This window comes from Pollachius pollachius (genome assembly GCF_949987615.1).
Source record: "Pollachius pollachius genome assembly, chromosome: 9".
NCBI lineage: Eukaryota > Metazoa > Chordata > Actinopteri > Gadiformes > Gadidae > Pollachius > Pollachius pollachius.
The window spans coordinates 4,950,243-4,969,508 of NC_136942.1; the positions used below are offsets into that span (position 1 = coordinate 4,950,243).

Sequence of the window (19,266 nt, forward strand, 5' to 3'; positions counted from 1 at the left end):
CGATGTGATACAGCTGCCACAATTCACCGAATCATTTGAAGACACTGTTTTCAACGTTGTATTGGTTTTCTTTAAATGGTCACTGCTTTAAAACAACATGCACATAGTGAGCTAATTGCGGTTTAGAACTTAATTTAAACCTCGTATTGTCCCTCATGTGAAGAACGAATTATAAACGGAATCATCGTACGTTAACTAAATGGTTTTGACGACCCTTATCTCCGCAGGAGCAATACAATCCAGAGCAACCACATAGATTCCTCTTCTATCCTATGCGGTTCTATGGGGACGGAGCGCATTGTTTTGATAGCAAACATCCCTCGGAAGGTAGCCGAACGCTACTCCTTTCCACCGCAGAGCACTGCTTCTAAAAAAGGTTCGTTGTGGGCATGTATCGATCGAATATTTAGTTTGAACGTGAATGTGTGACGAGCCAGTGTTTAACCTCTATTCACTCAAACCGTGTACCACATTAAAGATTAAGAGCAGAGCACTGGACTTGATGCGAGCTAACAAGCTAACAGGCTTGCCATCTTTGGAGTGCTGTCCAACCGAGCACCGTAATAATGCTTACACGTCTGGCGTTTATGTGTTTACTTCTAGCCATACTACAAGATACCGGCGGATACGTTCTAGAAAATAAGTTTCTCGTCGGCTCTGAATGCACGCAAATCCCGCTTGACAGCAGCTGTTTGCAACTAAATGATCGCCAATGCCTCAGAGCCAGTCAGCTCATTTAATGTACCCCATGGTTGAACACCCGGGATCATAAAACCCCGGGGGTATAATGACGGGTATACGACTCGTAGACTGTAGAGACAGCTTGGTGACACGGATGGAAACTGTGATGCTGAAGCAGCTCCTGTTTGTTGTCATCAGTGAGGTTTCCTCGCTGAAAACAGCTTCTGCTTTCTGCTGGGTTTCGTTATTCAATGTAGTCAGCGGCATGTCATGTTGGGTTATATGAACAAACGATAATAATTTCACTAAACTGTGGATAAAAACCTTAATAGCCATGTTTTTCTAGGTGTATACATCTCTGAGCATCGAGTCTACGTTTCGCCTAATCTGTTAATAAAGCAGACACATTTTTCAATAATATCTCATGGGTTCCATCCCTAACCATATCAATATTATGTTGTGTTATAATAGAATCACACAATAACAATGTAATGTGATTTTTAAGAATAAGAACTTGAACGAGGGTGCATATTGTCAAAATGTATCGATCATTTGATAGATCTAGCTGGTGTGAAATAGGCTTTTAGCCACAGGGGGGCACTGCAACACAACATGGTTCAATGTTTGTTATTCTTGACGATGCTAGAATGGGTAAGGCAGGGCTTTATATATTCTGAAAGATTCCTGTTTATTATGTTTCTTAGCTTTTAACACGTTTATTTGTATACGTTGTATGCAGAGATTAATGCCACAAGTTTATTTGGCCAAATCCAGGATATGACGTCTTCCTATGTATTTGAGGAGGTTAGAGATTAAATCACAATAATCCTTCTACCTATTTCAAGCTCTCGCCAAAGGCTGTGTGGTCATAATAACCATTTGAGCTATGACTCTTCTAGACTTGTGCATGATCATATTTTTTCTTTTTTCTTTTTTCTATTCGCTGTCCCCACAACCCAAATGTTATCAAATTCAAAGCAAAACGTTGTTATATTCTACAGATGAGTCATTTGCACTAAGTCTCTTTTCTGACAGAAAATATGTTTGCTGCTGTGGATATGGCACATATTTCTTCAGCATTCGAAGCTCTTGAAAGCTAGTTTTAACACTTACTCTTGGATTAACCGAGAGTTGGGACTTTCAATTGTGTCTATACACATTGCACATGGCCATTCATTCCTTCCTAATCAGAGAAATCATTGACCTGTCAATTTTTTGGGATTGGTTTGGTTGGATGACGTACAGGGGTCAAGTCATTCTGAATCCAAAATACATTCTGCTGATCTGGGCAGCATCCATGCTCTGTGGCATCGCGGTTCTCCCCACACTTCAACACTCTCTCTCGCTCTGTCTCCCACATGACCAACTGTCAGTCCATGTTGGCCACACTTCGCTCGGACTCTGAACGTGTAACCTCACGCTATACGCTGAGGGCTTATCTTTCCGATGCTAACCGTGATATGTTGTTATATTTTGTGTCTAGGCCTGTCTTGTTGGCCGAGGAGTCATGGATGAGCAGACAGGCTCGCCTGGGGCGACGACCGACAACAGCAGCCAGAGAAATGGAGAAGAGGTGAGAGGGGGACTCACAGGGTGCCAGAATGATGTTCATCACAATGCATCATGGGATTGTTTTGGTGGTGATACTCCCCCATTTTGTGATTCCTCTAGGGCGAGCGTTGTACTGCTGTTAAATCCTAAATCGATGTAAATATGCCACAACCTAGTCCCATCCAAACGTTGTTCTGCCACATCCTGTTGAGAAACGCTGTGGCAGTTTAAAAATCACAGTTATGGGTCCCCATAATGAAAAAGTAATTTCACGATAATTAATAACAATGACCTACCTCTACACCATAAGAAACATATCAATAACATTGCTATGCTTAATGCCATCCGGAATGGAAACAAATGAACAATCTCAGTATGTTGACATGCACACAAAACAGCCAACCAATCGGGTTCTTAATCAAGCTTCAACATTTAATTATTAACTTTAATGGTAACAACCTACTGCAATTACAGGCAATTCCATTTAATTCCTGGAGCATCAATTAGATTGAGTATTTTGCCATATCGTCGATATACATTGTCATTTGAACAAGTTAATTGCATCATGGTCTGTGTATCTATTATGCGCCTGCATCAAAAGCTCATTCGTGTGACATCCGTGTTTTACTGATAAACAACTGATTCCCCAGATACCGAAACAAGAACCCCTTTGTGCAACGGCTCAATTTCCAACGCACTTTTGGACTGTTCAGGCGATGTCTTTTATGATGGATCGAGGGGCGTTTTTGCCACAATAAAATAATTAAGTATTCAAACATTCATGTTGCGCTGATGGCCGGTATAACCGCTGTAATCAGAATGTCAATGAGGTCGTATTTTATTAATCCCAGGTGGCTAATGAGGGTGCCCCACGACCGAAGCAACATCGAGAAAGGATGAAAATAATACAAAGAATACACAGAATTCCCTCTAGAGTGCAACTTTAAATCTAACAAATCAAACCAAGAGATACTGCAGGAATACCCAGCTCCACTGTAGGTATGCCAGGGTAGGCCGACTGCAGGTAAGCCTAGCTCTTCAGCCTAGCTCTACCGCAGGTGTGCCCAGACAGCATACTGCAGGTATGACCAGGTGTGCCTACTGCAGGTAGCCCTATCTGTCCTGCCCAGTATGCCTAGCTTTACTGCAGGTATGCACCGACAGCCTACTGCAGGTATGCCTTACTCTCCTGGCTAGCTCTACTGCCCGGTATGCCCAGTCGGCCTAGCTCTTCACCCTAGCTCTGCTACAGGTGTGCCCAGGTATGCCTACTGCACTGCAGGTAGCCCTATCTCTCCTTCCTAGCTCTACTGCAGGCATGCCTAGCTCTACTGCAGGTAACCCTACTACGGTTACGCCCAGGTATGCCTACTTCTTACGCCAGCTTCCTTTAAAGAACGTCCGTCCGTCTCCCCCCCCCCCCCCCCCCCCCCCCCCTTTCTCGGCTCCAGAAGCCCCGACGCGGCAGCTGGACCAAGGCCAAGCGGAAGAAGCCCCTGAAGGACAGCAACGCCCCCAAGGCGCCGCTCACAGGCTACGTGCGCTTCATGAACGACCGGCGGGAGCAGCTCCGGGCGGAGCGGCCCGACGTGCCCTTCCCGGAGATCACCCGCATGCTGGGCAACGAGTGGAGCAAGCTCCCCCCCGAGGACAAACAGGTCAGTGGGGAGGGGGGGAGACAGAGTGGTGGAGGGAGGAAGGGATGCGCGTCGATGGCACCGCAACAACAACAACAACAAAAAAGGCAAAGCACAACGAAACAAACAGCGAAATAAAGAAAAGGGCCCAAACTGCTTGCGTTTTTGTTTTTGTTGTGGTACTGTCGACAAGCGGGAATCGGGTCTGGCAGAGTTTGTGTCCAGTGAGTCGGCAAATATTATGGTCGTTTTTTGTACGCCACAGCGCAAGGCCTGGCATCTGGCGGACCGGCTTCCGAGGAGTGCAGACGTCATTTGTCCGTCCCGCAGGAGGACAGATTGCTGTTTTTTTTTATCTCTACTGCAATCTGTGTTGCTCGCTCTGTGTTGGCCAAACGTTTCCCGATTAATTGTCTCTTGTTTCGCTTGTTTCGCCTAGAGTGCTTTAGCCTATTTTCCTCGTTACCTTGGAGGTGCTTTTTCAATAGTCCAAAACTAACGGTAATTATGTTATGTGCTTAGCTGATTTTACAAGGCGCGGTTGCATTTTGATTCAATTATTATTCTAGCAGCAATTTGCTTCTAGAATACCAGCAGAGGTACAATCCCGATTTCTTCGGTGTTATTCTTCTTCAGTCCCTGGGTGGAACGAGAAGTCTAAAGCATATTCACCATGCGACGTGCAAACAACCTTTATGCAGCTGATAGCCCTCTGATTGATGCTCTTTCATACCTGGCTACAGGATGCAGAGACAATGAGTTTCATGCAAATCCTTTAAAATAACATCCTTTCCACACAGCACCTCATAATCACTTTCACAGACTCACAGGATATGATGCGGGAGGACATAATCTATATGTAAATGTTTCAACGGGAGGGAACCTCTCTTATGCAGCCAACCTAATTGGCTGCTCTCCCAGTATCTACCGTACCCTTATTCTACAAGCAGCAGCTTTTTATTCCAAAGTCCACATACTCCAGGATTTCCCCCCTTTTTCGTCGTCAAGTTCTACTTAAAGCGTAATACTGAGTGTCACTTTGTCAGTGACACGCATAATGGCATCGCGGACATTGACGATAGCAGCCTACTAGGACTTGTAGAAGGGCTGAGCTGTCAGGGGAGGTAGGTCGAAGAACGTTGGGGTTTAATGAAGCACTTTCCTCGTTATAGGAGCACCTTTGCATAATGATGGACTCTGTTGGGATAATACGTTTTCTCTTCCAAAGTGTGGAGTGAATGAGTTATTGAACGTTCAATGAGTTTATTTTGGAACACACACACACACACACACACACACACACACACACACACACACACACACACACACACACACACACACACACACACACACACACACACACAGTTTTTTTCTTCCATCCTTATAGAAACATACAGATACTAGACCCTCACATAAAGCATCCTCTGTCCTTCATCTCCTCCCCTTGATCTCCTCCTTCCTCCTCCTCAGCGTTACCTGGAGGAGGCAGAGCGGGACAAGGAGCGCTACATGCGGGAGCTGGAGAAGTACCAGAAGACGGAGGCCTACAAGCACTTCACCCGCAAGGTGCAGGAGAAGCAGAAGGGCAAGAGGCACCGGACAGGTGGGCCGTCTGATTACCTCCTCCTCCTCCTCCTCCTCCTCCTCCTCCTCCTCCTCCACAGGCTGAACTCACTCTTCTGAGAACACCGTGTTCGACAAGAGCCGCACGGAGGGTCAAGACGTTGATCTCTGCCGAGCTGCCAGTGTTAAAACGTACAGGTGTACACCAGGGGGCAGTATAGCGTACCCAAAAATCAAATGTACAAACTGTGAGGCGTTGCTAAGCTCTGGAAGGATCTTCGCAAACGAGCTCCGTGGAGCAGCGTGATGTGGGCTTCGGGAGCACTTGGGATAAGATAAGACTTTATGATTCCCTGGAGGTAAATAAGGTGTTTTAAGCAGCTGTTCACAGAACTATAAACGGTGCAGGTCAAGGCAAAAGCTCACCAAACATAAATGGATAAGATAACAAGATGTATACACATGCCTCAGTGAGCAGAGGGTAGTGCCGGCTACTGGGGTCAGGAGTGTAGTAGAATAAAGTTAAAAAAACGAGATACCATTTCTATAGATCTACATCTATCAATGGGCAGTTGTTACATTGGTGGAGCTGTGGTTGCATTGGTGGAATAAAATACGATTTATTTACATTTTAAGGCTTGATACTCCAGCAGCGTCGGTCTCTTGCTGTTCCCCTCCCCCAGTCGAACATGGCTGAATAGGTGTGTAACATCGATCAAGAACTTGTGTTTCTCTTCTTCTCAGAGGGCGGACACCAGGTCACCATCGACAACCATCATGAGGTGAGTTAACTTCGCTCACTCCTCGGGTGACTTCATTCTTAGTGTAAGGCAGAAGCCGGAGACCCTTTGAGTTTCATTGATGGTCGCTAGCATGTCTATAACACTACCCTGCCTGCTGTGTCACTACTCTATACAACTCTAAAGGGAACGTGAGGTTGACCTCACCGTTTTGTAACGCTAGGGTGAAACACAATGCTAAGAGGTCCCTGCCTCGGTTGACTTCGCCGATAGTATGTTCTTGCAAACAAGGAGGCTGCTGTCTCAGGATAGCATTCCTAGGACCCTTCTATAGATTGAAATGCTGCTTTTGTCCAAATAACTAAAGTTTTGAAGTTTCAAAGGTTTATTCAACCCAATAACCACTGAAGCTGCATCCTTCAGTGCAGGAATATACTGTTGGTTCTGCTTCACAATTGAACTTTCTGCCTTTGCTCTCTGGCCCTTCTGTTCTGCAACCATTTTGATATCTTGTCAATCAAATTTTACACCCCCCGGAATGTATTGAATGAATCAATCTCACAGCTGAAACCCTCAAGTCCCCTTCGATTTTTCCTAAACTTGAATCCCAATAAGTTTCCACTCTAAGCAGTGCCTTTGTTTTACTTTACGGAAAGGTGCCTGTGTTTAATTGAATGCCTCCTTATAAACCAACAGTGCATTCGCCAGACTCCAGCCTTCGCATTTGTCCTCGCTCAACAAATCATTGTTTGAGCCCTGAAGTTGCTCTAATCCTCTTTGGGGAGGTTATGTTTGCTCAGGATCAAGTGTTGTAATTAAGGTTTCAGAAAATCGTTTTTTAACTGTGGAGGGTTACGTCGAGCGGTGGCTCGGTGTTTCTTTGTGTTCCTCTGGGAACGTTGGCTCGGAAATGTTTGTTTTTGAGGCCAAGTGAGAAGCAGAATACAGCCTTTAAAAAATGAATATGTTTAAGTGTTCTGTTCTCTTGTGAAGAAGCATCTATTTATTCAGCTGAATTGCACTTTGTCTAAACACATAATTTGTATGATTAGGAGGTATTAATGCCAGAGGGATTTTTTTGAAACAGATACAAACAGGCTTCTGATAATAGTATCAGTGATGGCTGCCGTTGTAACCTATAGTCCATCAAGCGATAGTCTCAGTCCATTTCCACATCCCTCTCAGAATGCTGTGCTCAGTGTCCTCTGACTTTCCTCCACAAAGCCCAACCATGTAGCCGGTTGAACTTTCAGGACTTGTTCACCACATGAACCAAACTGCCTCTTTAAAACCTGCCCCACCTTCTCTGTCTCTGCCCCCAGAAGGACGTGGAGGGGAAGGAGAGGTCCGTGTTTGACATCCCCATCTTTACGGAAGAGTTCCTCAACCACAGCAAAGGTAAGGGGGCACCTGGGCGCACGGCGAGCGGCCTTTCCAATGCTGCGGTGCAGGCCGTCGGTAGGGGGCGGGATTTACTAAACCACTGTTTCAGATATTCTCCCGGAGTTTTAGAAGTCTTCTGACACTCTCGCTCTGTCGCAAACGGTTGGTGATGTGAAACTCCAATCTTTGTGGTGCATTTGCGGAATTGATTCGCCGACCGTAATCCATTCAATGTGTGATGATCGAGTTCTCCACGCCGTATTATGCTCCAGGGAATGAATCAATTAGCTTAATCTAACCGATCATCGCTGAACCACTTACAGTATTTACTTAACTTGAGTTTATGGTCTACCATTATTAATGATTGGCTTAACCCCAAGTCATTGACCCCGTTTATTAACATGCATTGTAGACGCACCGACTCAAGGTTCTGCATGTCTGTCTGTTGCATGCACACACACGTTAAAGGTGACCTATTATACCATCAGGTGAAAGTGTGATTAGCCGTTACAAGCCGTTTTGCCTCTTCTGACATCATAGGTGGGTGTGTCCACCTAGATGCATGACGGATAGATGAGCAACGTTTGCTCATTTCCCCTGGCTAGGCTGGTAGACTGATCTATCCAGCACATCTAGGTGGACACGCCGACGTGTGATGTCAGAAGAGGCTGATAATCAAAACGCCTTTCAAGGGCTAATCACACTCACACCTGGTGGTATAAAATGGGACCTTTAATCAGCGATTCCAGGCCGAAACATAAATGATCACATTAATCAGATATTTCCTCACGATCCGCTAGCTGCCCGCCCCATGAGCAGGCCGTCAAAAATCCGCGTCTCTGTAGGCAGCCGGTGCTCCCGGGATCGTAGACAAAAACAAAATGGTCCTACCAACCACTCCAAACCAAAATAAAATAGTAGCACCGACAAGGGTGGTTGTGGGGTCTCTTGCTGTGGTCTTGAGTTTTTACTGGGTGCACGAAACACGGAAGGGAGGGACGAGCTGGCTCTGTTTGTTTGGGATCTACATGCTCTCTGTACCGCCCAGCCCGCGAGGCTGAGATGCGAGGGCTGCGGAAGACCAACATGGAGTTCGAGGAACGCAACGCGGCGCTGCAGAAGCACGTGGAGAACATGCGGGGCGCGGTGGACCGGCTGGAGGGCGACGTCATGCAGGAGCGTGGCCGCAACGGCCTGCTGCAGCAGCACCTGGACACCCTGCGACAGGCGCTCGCCGCCAGCTTCTCCTCCGTCCCACTGCCCGGTGAGGAGGGTGACGGGTGGGGGGTGAGGGAGACTACGGCCGGGGGTGAGAGGGAGGGGACTAAGGCTGGGGTCGAGGGGGCGGAGGAGACTGAGGGTTAGGATGATAGGGGCTGGGGGGTGAGGGAGACTGGAGAGGGTGGAGGGACTAGGGCCTGCAGTGGAGGGGAGGAGACTAAGGATCAGGATGACTGGATGAGAGGGGCTAGGACTGGGGGTGATGGAGACTGGAGAGGGTGGAGGGACTAGGGCCTGGAGTGGAGGGGAGGAGACTAAGGATCAGGATGACTGGATGAGAGGGGCTAGGACTGGGGGTGAGGGAGACTGGAGAGGGTGGAGGGACTAGGGCCTGGAGTGGAGGGGAGGAGACTAAGGATCAGGATGACTGGATGAGAGGGGCTAGGACTGGGGGTGAGGGAGACTGGAGAGGGTGGAGGGACTAGGGCCTGGAGTGGAGGGGAGGAGACTAAGGATCAGGATGACTGGATGAGAGGGGCTAGGACTGGGGGTGATGGTGACTGGAGAGGGGGTTGAAAGGGACTAAGTTTTTGGGAGAGGGGGGGGGACTAGGCCTGGTTACTTTTTACCACAGCGTTCTGCCACACTTGGGACCAAGAGTCCCATACCCGTGTTCTGTTCTTGCCAGGCGCACACAAGGCGTATAAATAGTGTCATGCTGTAGCAGCGACGGATTGTTTGATTAACGCTTCAAATGTTTCCAGCCCTACCCGTGTGGCTCTGTCCTGAGACAGAATAACGGATGTCATGTCTTTAAGGTACAGTCCGTTACCACATGAACTCCTTGAATCCCAGAGACATTGGCCTTTAGGATTAACAAGGCCAGAAGGATGCTCTGACGCTAACCTCGGTGCAAAAAAACTCTTCTACTTCAGAGGAATGCCTACCTTTTTTTTTTGTGGTAATTATGCCGTTTCAGATGTGGGAGCCGGATATAACGATGTAATAAAACCCAGCGCTGTGAGCCTTGTTGTCATGGTGATCCTGGCGCTGTCACCGCATAATAGGCCGATTTCTTTTTGCCCACGGCACCAATTTGTGGCCAAAACTCGAGGCACTTTTAGTTAGCACTCTAAAGCCAGGCTGTGAATGCGGGGCTCATCACTGTGAGTGCACGCTACGTGGGTTTTTACATACCACCCATTTCCTATTTCAGAGCACATTTAACGTCTCTTTGTATCAAAAAAGGTTTTCTTTAATATCCAATACTGTGGATAAGGTTTGATCGCTTTTTTGACGTGTTGACATGCCAGACGACTTTAATAGCCTTTGACGTTGTTAACAGTATCTTCGTTTTGATATTACAACCAACACCACTAACTTGTTCGGTTGCATGCTACATTTTCAGTTTCCAATCCAGTCCATAGTAATTCCCTCATTGTGTCAATTTTTGCACACATTGATATGGACGAATAACCTTGAATCCTTGATGTCCTTCACTAACGGCAATCTTATCTTTGCTAACGGCTAGCTTTGAATTTGTTAACGGCTAACGTTGGGTTTGCTAACGGCTAGCTTTTAATTTGTTAATGGCTAACTTTGGGTTTGCTAACAGCTATCTTTTGATTTGCCAACGGCTAACTTTGGGTTTGCGAACGGCTAGCTTACGGTTTGTTAACGGCTAACTTTGGGTTTGTTAACGGCTAGCTTTGGGTTTGTTAACGGCTAGCTTTCGGTTTGCTAATAGCTAGCTTTGGGTTTAGTAACGGCTAGTTCTGCGTTTCTCGGACAGCTAGCCAGCGTTCGCTAATGGCTAGTTTTGCTAATAGCTAGTCTTGTGCTTGCTAACGGCTAACGTGCGTTTTGCCCTCCCCAGGCAGCGGAGAGACCCCCACCCTGGACTCGGTGGATTCCTACATGAAGAAGCTCCACAGCATCGTGGTCAGCAACCCCCAGGAGCACGAGGGCCTCATCAACACTGTCCGGGACGTGGTCAACCGCCTGGACAGGTAAACACCTCTTCTTTACCCCAGTGGGATCGTAGGGGTCGGGGCCCCACACAGGGCCGCCTTGGGTAGAGATCGCTTACCTATAAGCTTTAGTTGTTTTATGGTGTATTCTTCTAGTCTACAAACAGATTAATAATTTATACCCATCAGCAAACTAGCACCAGCTAACTGGTGTGATGCGATGTGGATTCGTCCACTGGGACATTTGTACTACCGGCAGATGCTGGTGGCTGGTTAAAACGATGGAGAGAGCTGTGTATGGCTGTGTTCTAGATATCAATTTGAGGTCAACACAGGTCAAACTTGAAGCAAGAAGGCCTGAAAAATGAAAAAATGACACGCACATTTCATCGTGCATCATTTTTTGTTCTTAACTTTATTTATTTCCTTAAGTTAGTCATCGAGCCAATTCACAGATCATTCAGATACATGTCTCAAAAGAGCAGGTGGGGGTAAGGCATTTTGGATACTGTGCCTGCGGATATTGGTGATTGAACCAACAACCTTCAGGCTGGAAGTCAAACACCCTAGCCAGCCACTGCACCATCCTACAGTTGTACGACGCTATAAGCAAACTTTGTAGCGCGATGAACCTCGGGAAAAGTCACAAACAAGACTTTGAGCAGTTTGGCTTCTGCTGTGACAAATGTGTCGGAGTATGACCAGTTAAGTAACACATTCTGTTTTCTGTGACACCTAGGTAATTGGACCATTTCACCGAAGTGGAGGTACTTTTTGGGACCAGGAGTAGGGCTGGAGTTTCGTCATTCTCATACTTTTCTTCAGACATAGTTGTTGTGATGTATTTATTTCATGCCTATTACATTTAAGGTTTGTTGTTTTTATACGATTGAAATTTCCGAACTTATAAGGGGATTACACTGTTATTTTTACTTTGGAGGTTTTGCTTCTGTCATGTTGTCTTAAGTGTTTCAATGTTTTCACTGCAATATTTAGCCATTTTATCATATTATATGTTGTGTGCTATGTAAGAACATTTCTCAGTGGTTTTGTATTCGACATATAAGGAAAACAACATTTTGTTTAGCTATTGTCATGGCCTTTACAAAAATTAACTCTCTCGTGCCATATCTTTTATTTCTTATTTGTGGGGGAAAGGAGAAGTTTTTCCAATAAACACATTTACAAAATACTGACAATACAGTTCTGGGCCTGATTAATGATCCCTCTGAGAGACTGGAAATATTGAATGTTGGTGACATTAATGTGATGTGTTTTAAATCCCACAATGCCTGTTTTAATGTGTAATAACATTAATCATCTTCCTGATCTGTGTGTGTGTCAGTGTGTGTGCGTGTGCACATGCTGTTGTGTGTTGCTGTAATCCAAGTGACTCCCAAACGATTCAAATGGAGTATGCTGATCAAGCAGCTTGATCTGACTGGGGGTCACTGGACAGCTGACAGCGGATGGGGAGATTGTGTGCTCGCAGGAAAATGGACGGACAGATTAGCTTAATAACAAAATTGGTATAATTATATTATAATATAATATAATTACTATACCAACAATGAATCCTAATTCATATTTTTTTCACATCATAGTATCACACATCTATATTTAGTAAAGTAAAAGTTGGTCCAACTCCACATTGAGGGTTAACTAATTGATCATTAAAAAAGAGAAGGGCCAAAACAGTTGAGCCATTTGGATATAATGACCCTTTCCTGTTTCCTGTTTCACTCATGCCCACTTCCTCTGCCAGCTGCCACTTCCTGTCCAGTGTTGACAATGTACACCCAGGTTATCGCCAACAATCTATTAACGCAAAATGACCCCCATTGAATTGTGGAACAGTGACACAACTTCACTCCAGACAAAGTATAGGCACTAATATCCAACTGTTGTTTGCATTACTAGTACAGGTTGTACTGTAGTTCAGTTAAATACATAGGAAATACAGGAAATGTAAAGGTTTATATTGTTCAACCTCGTATTTAGCAGATCTGAAGATCCGTAATGAATGCGTTTGACCCAAGCATTTGACCTGAGGGTTCCGTTGAAACCTCTGGAACCTTCTATTTATGGGTGCATGTTTATGCAATGGGATGAGCATCCTCGTCTTGCGTTGATGCAGACCGAAATAAATGTTGTGCAATTCACAATGAGAGCACATGTAAGCGATAGGCCTCATTCCTGTACATACATAGGCTTGTAGTCTTATCCAGACAGTAATCAAAGTTGGCTCATATGAGACATTTAACAAGGCCCTTCAGAGATGCAATTAAATCAGCATTCATGTCAGTCCGGTTTGAGACACACACACACACACACACACACACACACAGACATGGTCAGCTTCCGGACCATGACCAAACACCGCCTTTTGAACACACACACACACACACACACACACACACACACACACCCTTATATGGCCTTGTCTAGCTCCTTCTGGTATCTTCTCGGCTGGTGACCCACGGCCGGGTTGCCATGACATCAGAGAGTGAGACAGCAGAGCCCCGCCTCCACACTGGGAGAGCATCTAAGCCGGAGCCCAGCAGGGAAGAATGGATGCGTCAGAGAGGATGAGCCCTGCCCCTCAAACTACCCTGCTAACCTTCACTTCCTGTCCTGCTGCATTCCCTTCCTGCCCTGCTACAGTCCACACCCCGCCCACTCGTAAACATTATCACACTGCAGGACGGGCCGTCTTCAGATGTGTGTGTGTGTGTTACAGGATAATTACACTCCCACGTGAAGAGCAGCATAAAAGCCTACAAATAGAAACAGATTAAGGCCATTTAGGCCGTGATCTCTGTCCTGTGGCACAGTAAAGGGGGGGGGGGTTGGTGGTTTTATAGCCTACGTGGCTTTCTTTATTTTAACTGATAGCAAAACATAACTCAGAGTGAGCAATATGTCTGTGTTTTATTGTCAGGCATGAGCAATGTTATCAGGAGTCATTCCATGTCTGGTGACTCCTGTCGACTTTCCTGTCATTCGGATACTGCTGCTCCTTTTTTTTATTACACATAATAAAAGCGATGAGGATGTTTATACTGTATAGTTCAAAAAAAAAGAAAAAGAAACAACAAACAACACAGAATGCTTACACAGAAGGGAACTACATGCCTACAAATTGAGGGTGACCAGTGACCAGATGACCAGCGGAGGGCGCTGTAATTTGCGTTATAAAGAGTCAGACGTGATCAGTCGTTCTCATGAATTTGCTGTCGGACATACATTTCCTCACGTCCACTGTCATCCACTCAACAAAAGCAAGGTTAATCTAATACAGTTGAACAAAGCCGAAATATTTTTTTTCCTTTGTAAGCCTAGTCTTTAAGAGTTAGGCATAAAAGCAATTGTTTCTATTGGCCATACACTATTCATCTTCTACTTTCGTTACGAGAGAAAGATAATTCCTCTGAAACGGGATAACCGGTTTCCTACAAATCCAGTCGGTTGTTATTCAGTAAAGCCATTGCTTACGCCTCTCCCCGGCAGTGGATTTCTTTTCTTTTTCTCCGATTCGCGTTGCCAGGGCAGAGGAGAGCAAACAATGCTCGGAATGGGTAAGAAAAAAAAACTTGAGTCATTCTCACATGTCAACTCCGGGCCCAAACCCCTCCTACTGCTGCTAGACGTGGACCTAAACTCTATCCTCCTCCGTCCCCCTCCTGGGACTGAAGGGGGATTCCTGCTCCAGCGCTTCAGGGCCTGGCCCTTAGATCAGTCACTCACTCACAGACCGCATAAGAACCTTGTTTATCACCTCAAATGTCATTTGGCCAGTAAAACAACCCATAACTTCAAAGTGCCTTGGGAAGAAGTATGATTGTGGTTTTCTCAAAAAATGGTGAGGTATTTATCAGGTATCATGTAAAAAAAAGAATGCATGTATGTTGACTATAGATTTCTGAATTCGGCCGACTACCAGGCCTAGATAACACTATTGTATCGAATAAAGTAGTTCTTTATTTTTCAAATAAAGGTAAAATGTTAAAATAAATAAGGTTAATACAGTGTTATCGTATAGTCCAACGTTTGCACATTTAGAGCGCGAGAGCAGACCAATTGCGCGTGGCCGCGGTTCTCCGGGCCAGCCTCTATTTAGCACGCGCGTTCCCGCGAAGGGCTTGTGGAAAAACTGCGGCTGGTCGAGCCACGCAGGGACGGCTGTACAATCACCGCTAGAAATACATTCGGATTTCGTGTTTTCCCGAAGACATTCACGTAATCCAAACGGGATCATGACCGCGACCCACGCGTACGAGCACACCCGGCAATGACTCGGGATCAACAAGGTAAGGAAAAGTTTAAGTTAAGTGTAAACTGAAACTGCCTCATACCAGTCCCAAGTCTCCCAAAAAATCGCTGCGAAGTTGTGTATACAGCGGGGAATGCCATGTTTTTTTGCAACGGCAGACACACACTACTGTACTGCCTCACTGTTGCTTCAATCCCGGTATCTCACCGTCCCCACCGCGTTGATCCCAGGTGAGCGGGATAGAAAACGTCGATCCTGGAGAAGTTTGCGCGTTAACGTAGCGCAGCCTTCCACCAAATTAAGTGGTCGTGTTGGGCCAGTAGGTTCTGTGGTGCGGGATATGCTGCAGGCTATTTGTTTTTTGTGTTTAAACAAAGCTATCGTGCATCTCTGTAATACCTTTCTTTTGGGTGGTTGATTGACTGATACTGTGGAAGTTCAATGGGCCGGATCCATCCATCCACATGAATATGTAGTGCGGTAGTCCTCCCAGCGTCTAACGGAGGGCGCTCAGTGATGCAACATCATATTGTCACGTTGAAAGTCGTCTATATGTAAAATAGGATGACACATCCCAAAGACACTTTAGCTCTTTTTTTTTTTGCTGCAATTGTTCGGGAATTACTTAAGGACTATGATAAATGATAAAGAAAATAATTGCTTTTATTTTTTACTGGCTAAGGGAAATGTATTTGGCCTACTGACCATCACCTATTTACTTAATCTAGGGGAACTATTGGTTTATTTTGCGTATTAAAACGGTTTAGTACTACTATTGGGAAGGGTTAGTTGCCAAGACTTGTCGTTACGCAGCGTTGGCTCGGATGCACATTTTGGAGTTAGATTGGTCCAAAGTGGCAGATGTCACCTTGTTACTGAGATAAGGGAGAAGCACAGCCAGCCTTTCTGATAAAACAGGCTGCACATACTTTCGACCGGTATCTCCATGCTTGTCTAGAGAGTCTACGTGATGCAATGGTTAGGTCGGTTTGTTCCGACAGCCTTCACCTTATGGTAATCTTGAACTTTCCATTTGACATTGTTTTCGAAAGTCGTGATCTCTCTGCCTGATAAAGATGCTGTCTGGTGCCGAAGCATCGCACGTCCATCACGGTCTGCTGAAACGATCTGGAAAATGTCTCTTCAATCACTCCTACTTTGGGAGTGAATCAAAATTGTAAAATTAATCCTGCACTATGTTTCGTTTTTACTGCACTACACTGCTGCAACTATCATTTTCTTAAATGTTCATGTTTTTTAATTAAAAAAAATAAATGTTGAGACACTCGAAAATCTGCAAGTATGTTTTTGCGATGGATGCATCGAAACGTGACGTAGTGCAGGCCAGGGCTACATATATCATTAATTCTTCCGAGTGGGTGAAAACACCAATATCTGCGAAGTAGGCCTACTTCAGAATGTTTTGTGAATGAGGATGACGTGTTCCTGGTTTCAGTGCAAGATTGATGTGCCAGACCTTGACCCAACCCCGTCATTCCTTAAAGTGTTTTCCGTGGGTGGGTTGGTGGGTTGGTGGGTGTGGGTGCGTGTGTGTGTGTGCGCTTGCGTGTTCGTGTGTGTGCTCAACTATAATGTATTAAACATCTGTGTTCAAATGTCTTCACTAACCGCTTTCTTTACAAACTGGAAATCACGTCAGAAATGGGCTACAATAGCCTACATGTTATACTTGTTTTAATAAAGGATAGAGCCACCAAGTAATTATTTATTCCTTTAAAAATAGGTCTTCTATAAAATAATGGTCATGAATTGAACGCTCGAAATTCAATCAACTGTTACAGATGAGGGTGTTTACGTCTTCAGCTGGTGGGGATAACATGTCTTTTCAAGCCACCGATTCATTTTTGATACTGGGTCGAGTGCAGTTATGGAGGTGGAAAGTTTCACATTTTTGAGGAAGATCATGTGACGCCAACATCCAATGAGATCGTCCCATGCCGAGGGCCACGGCCTGAGACAGTACAGGGAGCAGCAGGTGTGACCCGCGGGGTTAAGCTTCCGGAAAAAAAAAAACACACACACACACACACACACACACACACACAATTGTGCACATGCATGCACAATTCCATACTTTTGACAATACAGTTCGACATGTACAGTATTCCTTATTTGTTTTCTTATTCTTTCCTTCGTGATAATGTTAACATCCCAGGCGTCGTAAAATGCTTTACTTCTGCTTTCATTTTGAATGTTCAACAGTGCAATGTAACTTGTGCCTCCCATAGTTCAATTGGTGATCATTCTTATATCAAAGAAGGCTTTGCCATTCTATCCAGGTAACTTGTATTATGTTGATGAACGAAATATGAAGCAATTCATCAACTGGTCTGATGGGCTGTGGTTAGTCAAAACCACAGCCCATTTGTTCTTCTACTGCTGTGGCCATGTCCGTGCTGTTGCTTTTGCTGTGTATTTTGATTTGGTTCTATAGGCCTGCATTTATAATCATTGGATATCATAGTAATCATAATAACATCAATCTTTTTACTGCCAAGATTCGGCTTGCACTTTTGATTCCCTGGCTTCTTCATGAAGCCGGGGGGCCTTCATTTGACTGTGTAGCCTCATTTGTGTAATGAGCTGAGCGATGGAGCGTCTCCTACATGCCACAGCAGGTCTGTTGGTCTCTTCTCCAGCGAGGAACTGTCTGTAGCCGCGTCGAGGTTCGGGTGGGAAGAGAGGGCAGGGTTACACCGAAACTGGGGGCTGTCATCTCCAATACATATCACCATACAGTATACACCATATGTATACTACTCCTACTCTTAGGGTATTTGATGCGTAGGCTGACCCTGCGGTTACGACTGCAAACGGTGCTCGCCGTTCATGTGGTCATGTGGTCATCATGGACATGTTAAAGTGGCGCTCTGATTGACAGCTGCCACTGACTCAGGTCCTCGGGAGAGTTCCAGAGATGATTGGGGTATTTTTTGGAAAACAGCCCGATCTCACCAGCTCTATTCGGGCTCTCTTCACTCCATTTCGTCCAGCGGTCTCTGGATGGGAGATGGATGGTTAGGGTTGGCGGCTGTGGCTCCCTGGTTTTTGTCGCTCCAGTGGGACCCTATCATCCATTCATCCATCACTCTTTTACAGGGTGTGAGGGCCCCAGCGTTGGTCGACGATGGCTTTTATTTGGTGTTCCAACGTCACTCATCAATGGTTTAAAAAACGAAAATAACTGAATGTCAGTTCAGTCTGTTAATAATAGTTTCCTTATTATCTCTTGCAACGCATGCAATAATTCTGAAATACATTTATTTACATGAGTGCAAATCATTTATTTCCTTTGTAATACCATAGTGCTCTGATCTAACTCTCCGTCGGTGGTGGATTTCTTTTGACCATGCTACATTTATTGTGGCACTCAATGCTATGTAGATGGGAAACTTAATGGCCGAACAACTTCAGAAATTGAATAGTTGAGGTCTTTGCTCTTCGGTGGAGTCGTTTTTGATTTAATTCTCACGGGGCCAGGAGAGATCAGCTTTGTGAATCATCTCATACTAACTGCACAAAAAGTCCCACATTTTTTGAAAAGATTAAACTGCCTAGGAGGATGAACGTCTATTGTCCAAATCAAAGAACTTCTCTTGGGCAAAAGAGAAGGAGAGGGAGAGAAGGAGTGAGACCGAGTCAGGGAGGCTGACGACAGTCTAAAAAGTCTATGTAATGAATGGTCTTTGAGGGTATTTCGCTCTGTTGAACTGAACAGTATTGAGTAAAACAGTCCCGCCAGACCAGGATGCTGAACCCTGTGAGGTCCAGAAAGGAGCGTATTGTGAGCCTGTAGTGAGGCATTGTTGTTTGACTGCTGACGCCTTGCAGACCTTGTTGAGACACTAACTGCTATGACAACCTGTTACGGTTTGTGTTCGGTGGCTGATGGACGAAGTGGCTCTCTACTACTTCCAGTCCTCAGGCTGCAGATACTCCTCACGGACTCCAACACGGTCTTATTTAAAGGCTTCCCTGGCTATGACCAAGGTTTTGATCTTTATCCCGACCTGATGCATGGTGGATGACTTTGTGTACGAGTGAACGTCATTTTTGGTGATAGGTGTCCGGTGACACGATGACATTGTGTATCATGAATGATGTTGTACTATAACTGACATCATGTGTTGGTTATGGCGTCATGGACTCACGCATGGTGATCGGGGAATGCTGCCATGTATGGTGATGTATGGTGCATGACGTCATGTTTGGGGCCTGTTGTGTGA

At 45.4% G+C, this 19,266-nt stretch overlaps 2 protein-coding genes across 5 annotated transcripts in view; both read left to right on the plus strand.

Moving 5' to 3' along the window:
- Window positions 1-293: 293 nt before the first annotated feature.
- On the plus strand, window positions 294-11,962 carry hmg20a (high mobility group 20A; the record flags this gene model as incomplete). 3 transcript variants are annotated; one of them, XM_079743091.1, is made up of 9 exons in its annotated part: window positions 294-376; window positions 2,165-2,254; window positions 3,684-3,890; window positions 5,340-5,472; window positions 6,177-6,214; window positions 7,495-7,570; window positions 8,604-8,819; window positions 10,653-10,785; window positions 11,486-11,962. In XM_079743091.1, exons 2-9 carry the CDS (start codon window positions 2,189-2,191, stop codon window positions 11,487-11,489), a joined length of 873 nt encoding a protein of 290 aa, XP_079599217.1. In that variant the 5' UTR covers window positions 294-376; window positions 2,165-2,188. The 3 variants fall into 3 exon arrangements, with proteins under 3 accessions (XP_079599217.1, XP_079599219.1, XP_079599218.1); XM_079743093.1 differs by having other exon boundaries at window positions 7,498-7,570; XM_079743092.1 differs by lacking the exon at window positions 11,486-11,962 and having other exon boundaries at window positions 10,653-10,789.
- A 2,951-nt stretch (window positions 11,963-14,913) lies between these two features.
- peak1 (pseudopodium-enriched atypical kinase 1) overlaps window positions 14,914-19,266 on the plus strand; it is a 78,187-nt gene continuing 73,834 nt past the window's right edge. For both annotated transcript variants that reach the window (XM_079743794.1, XM_079743795.1), the window contains exon 1: window positions 14,914-15,056. The gene's annotated coding sequence lies outside the window, so the exon portion shown is untranslated. The remainder of the gene's footprint in view (window positions 15,057-19,266) is intronic.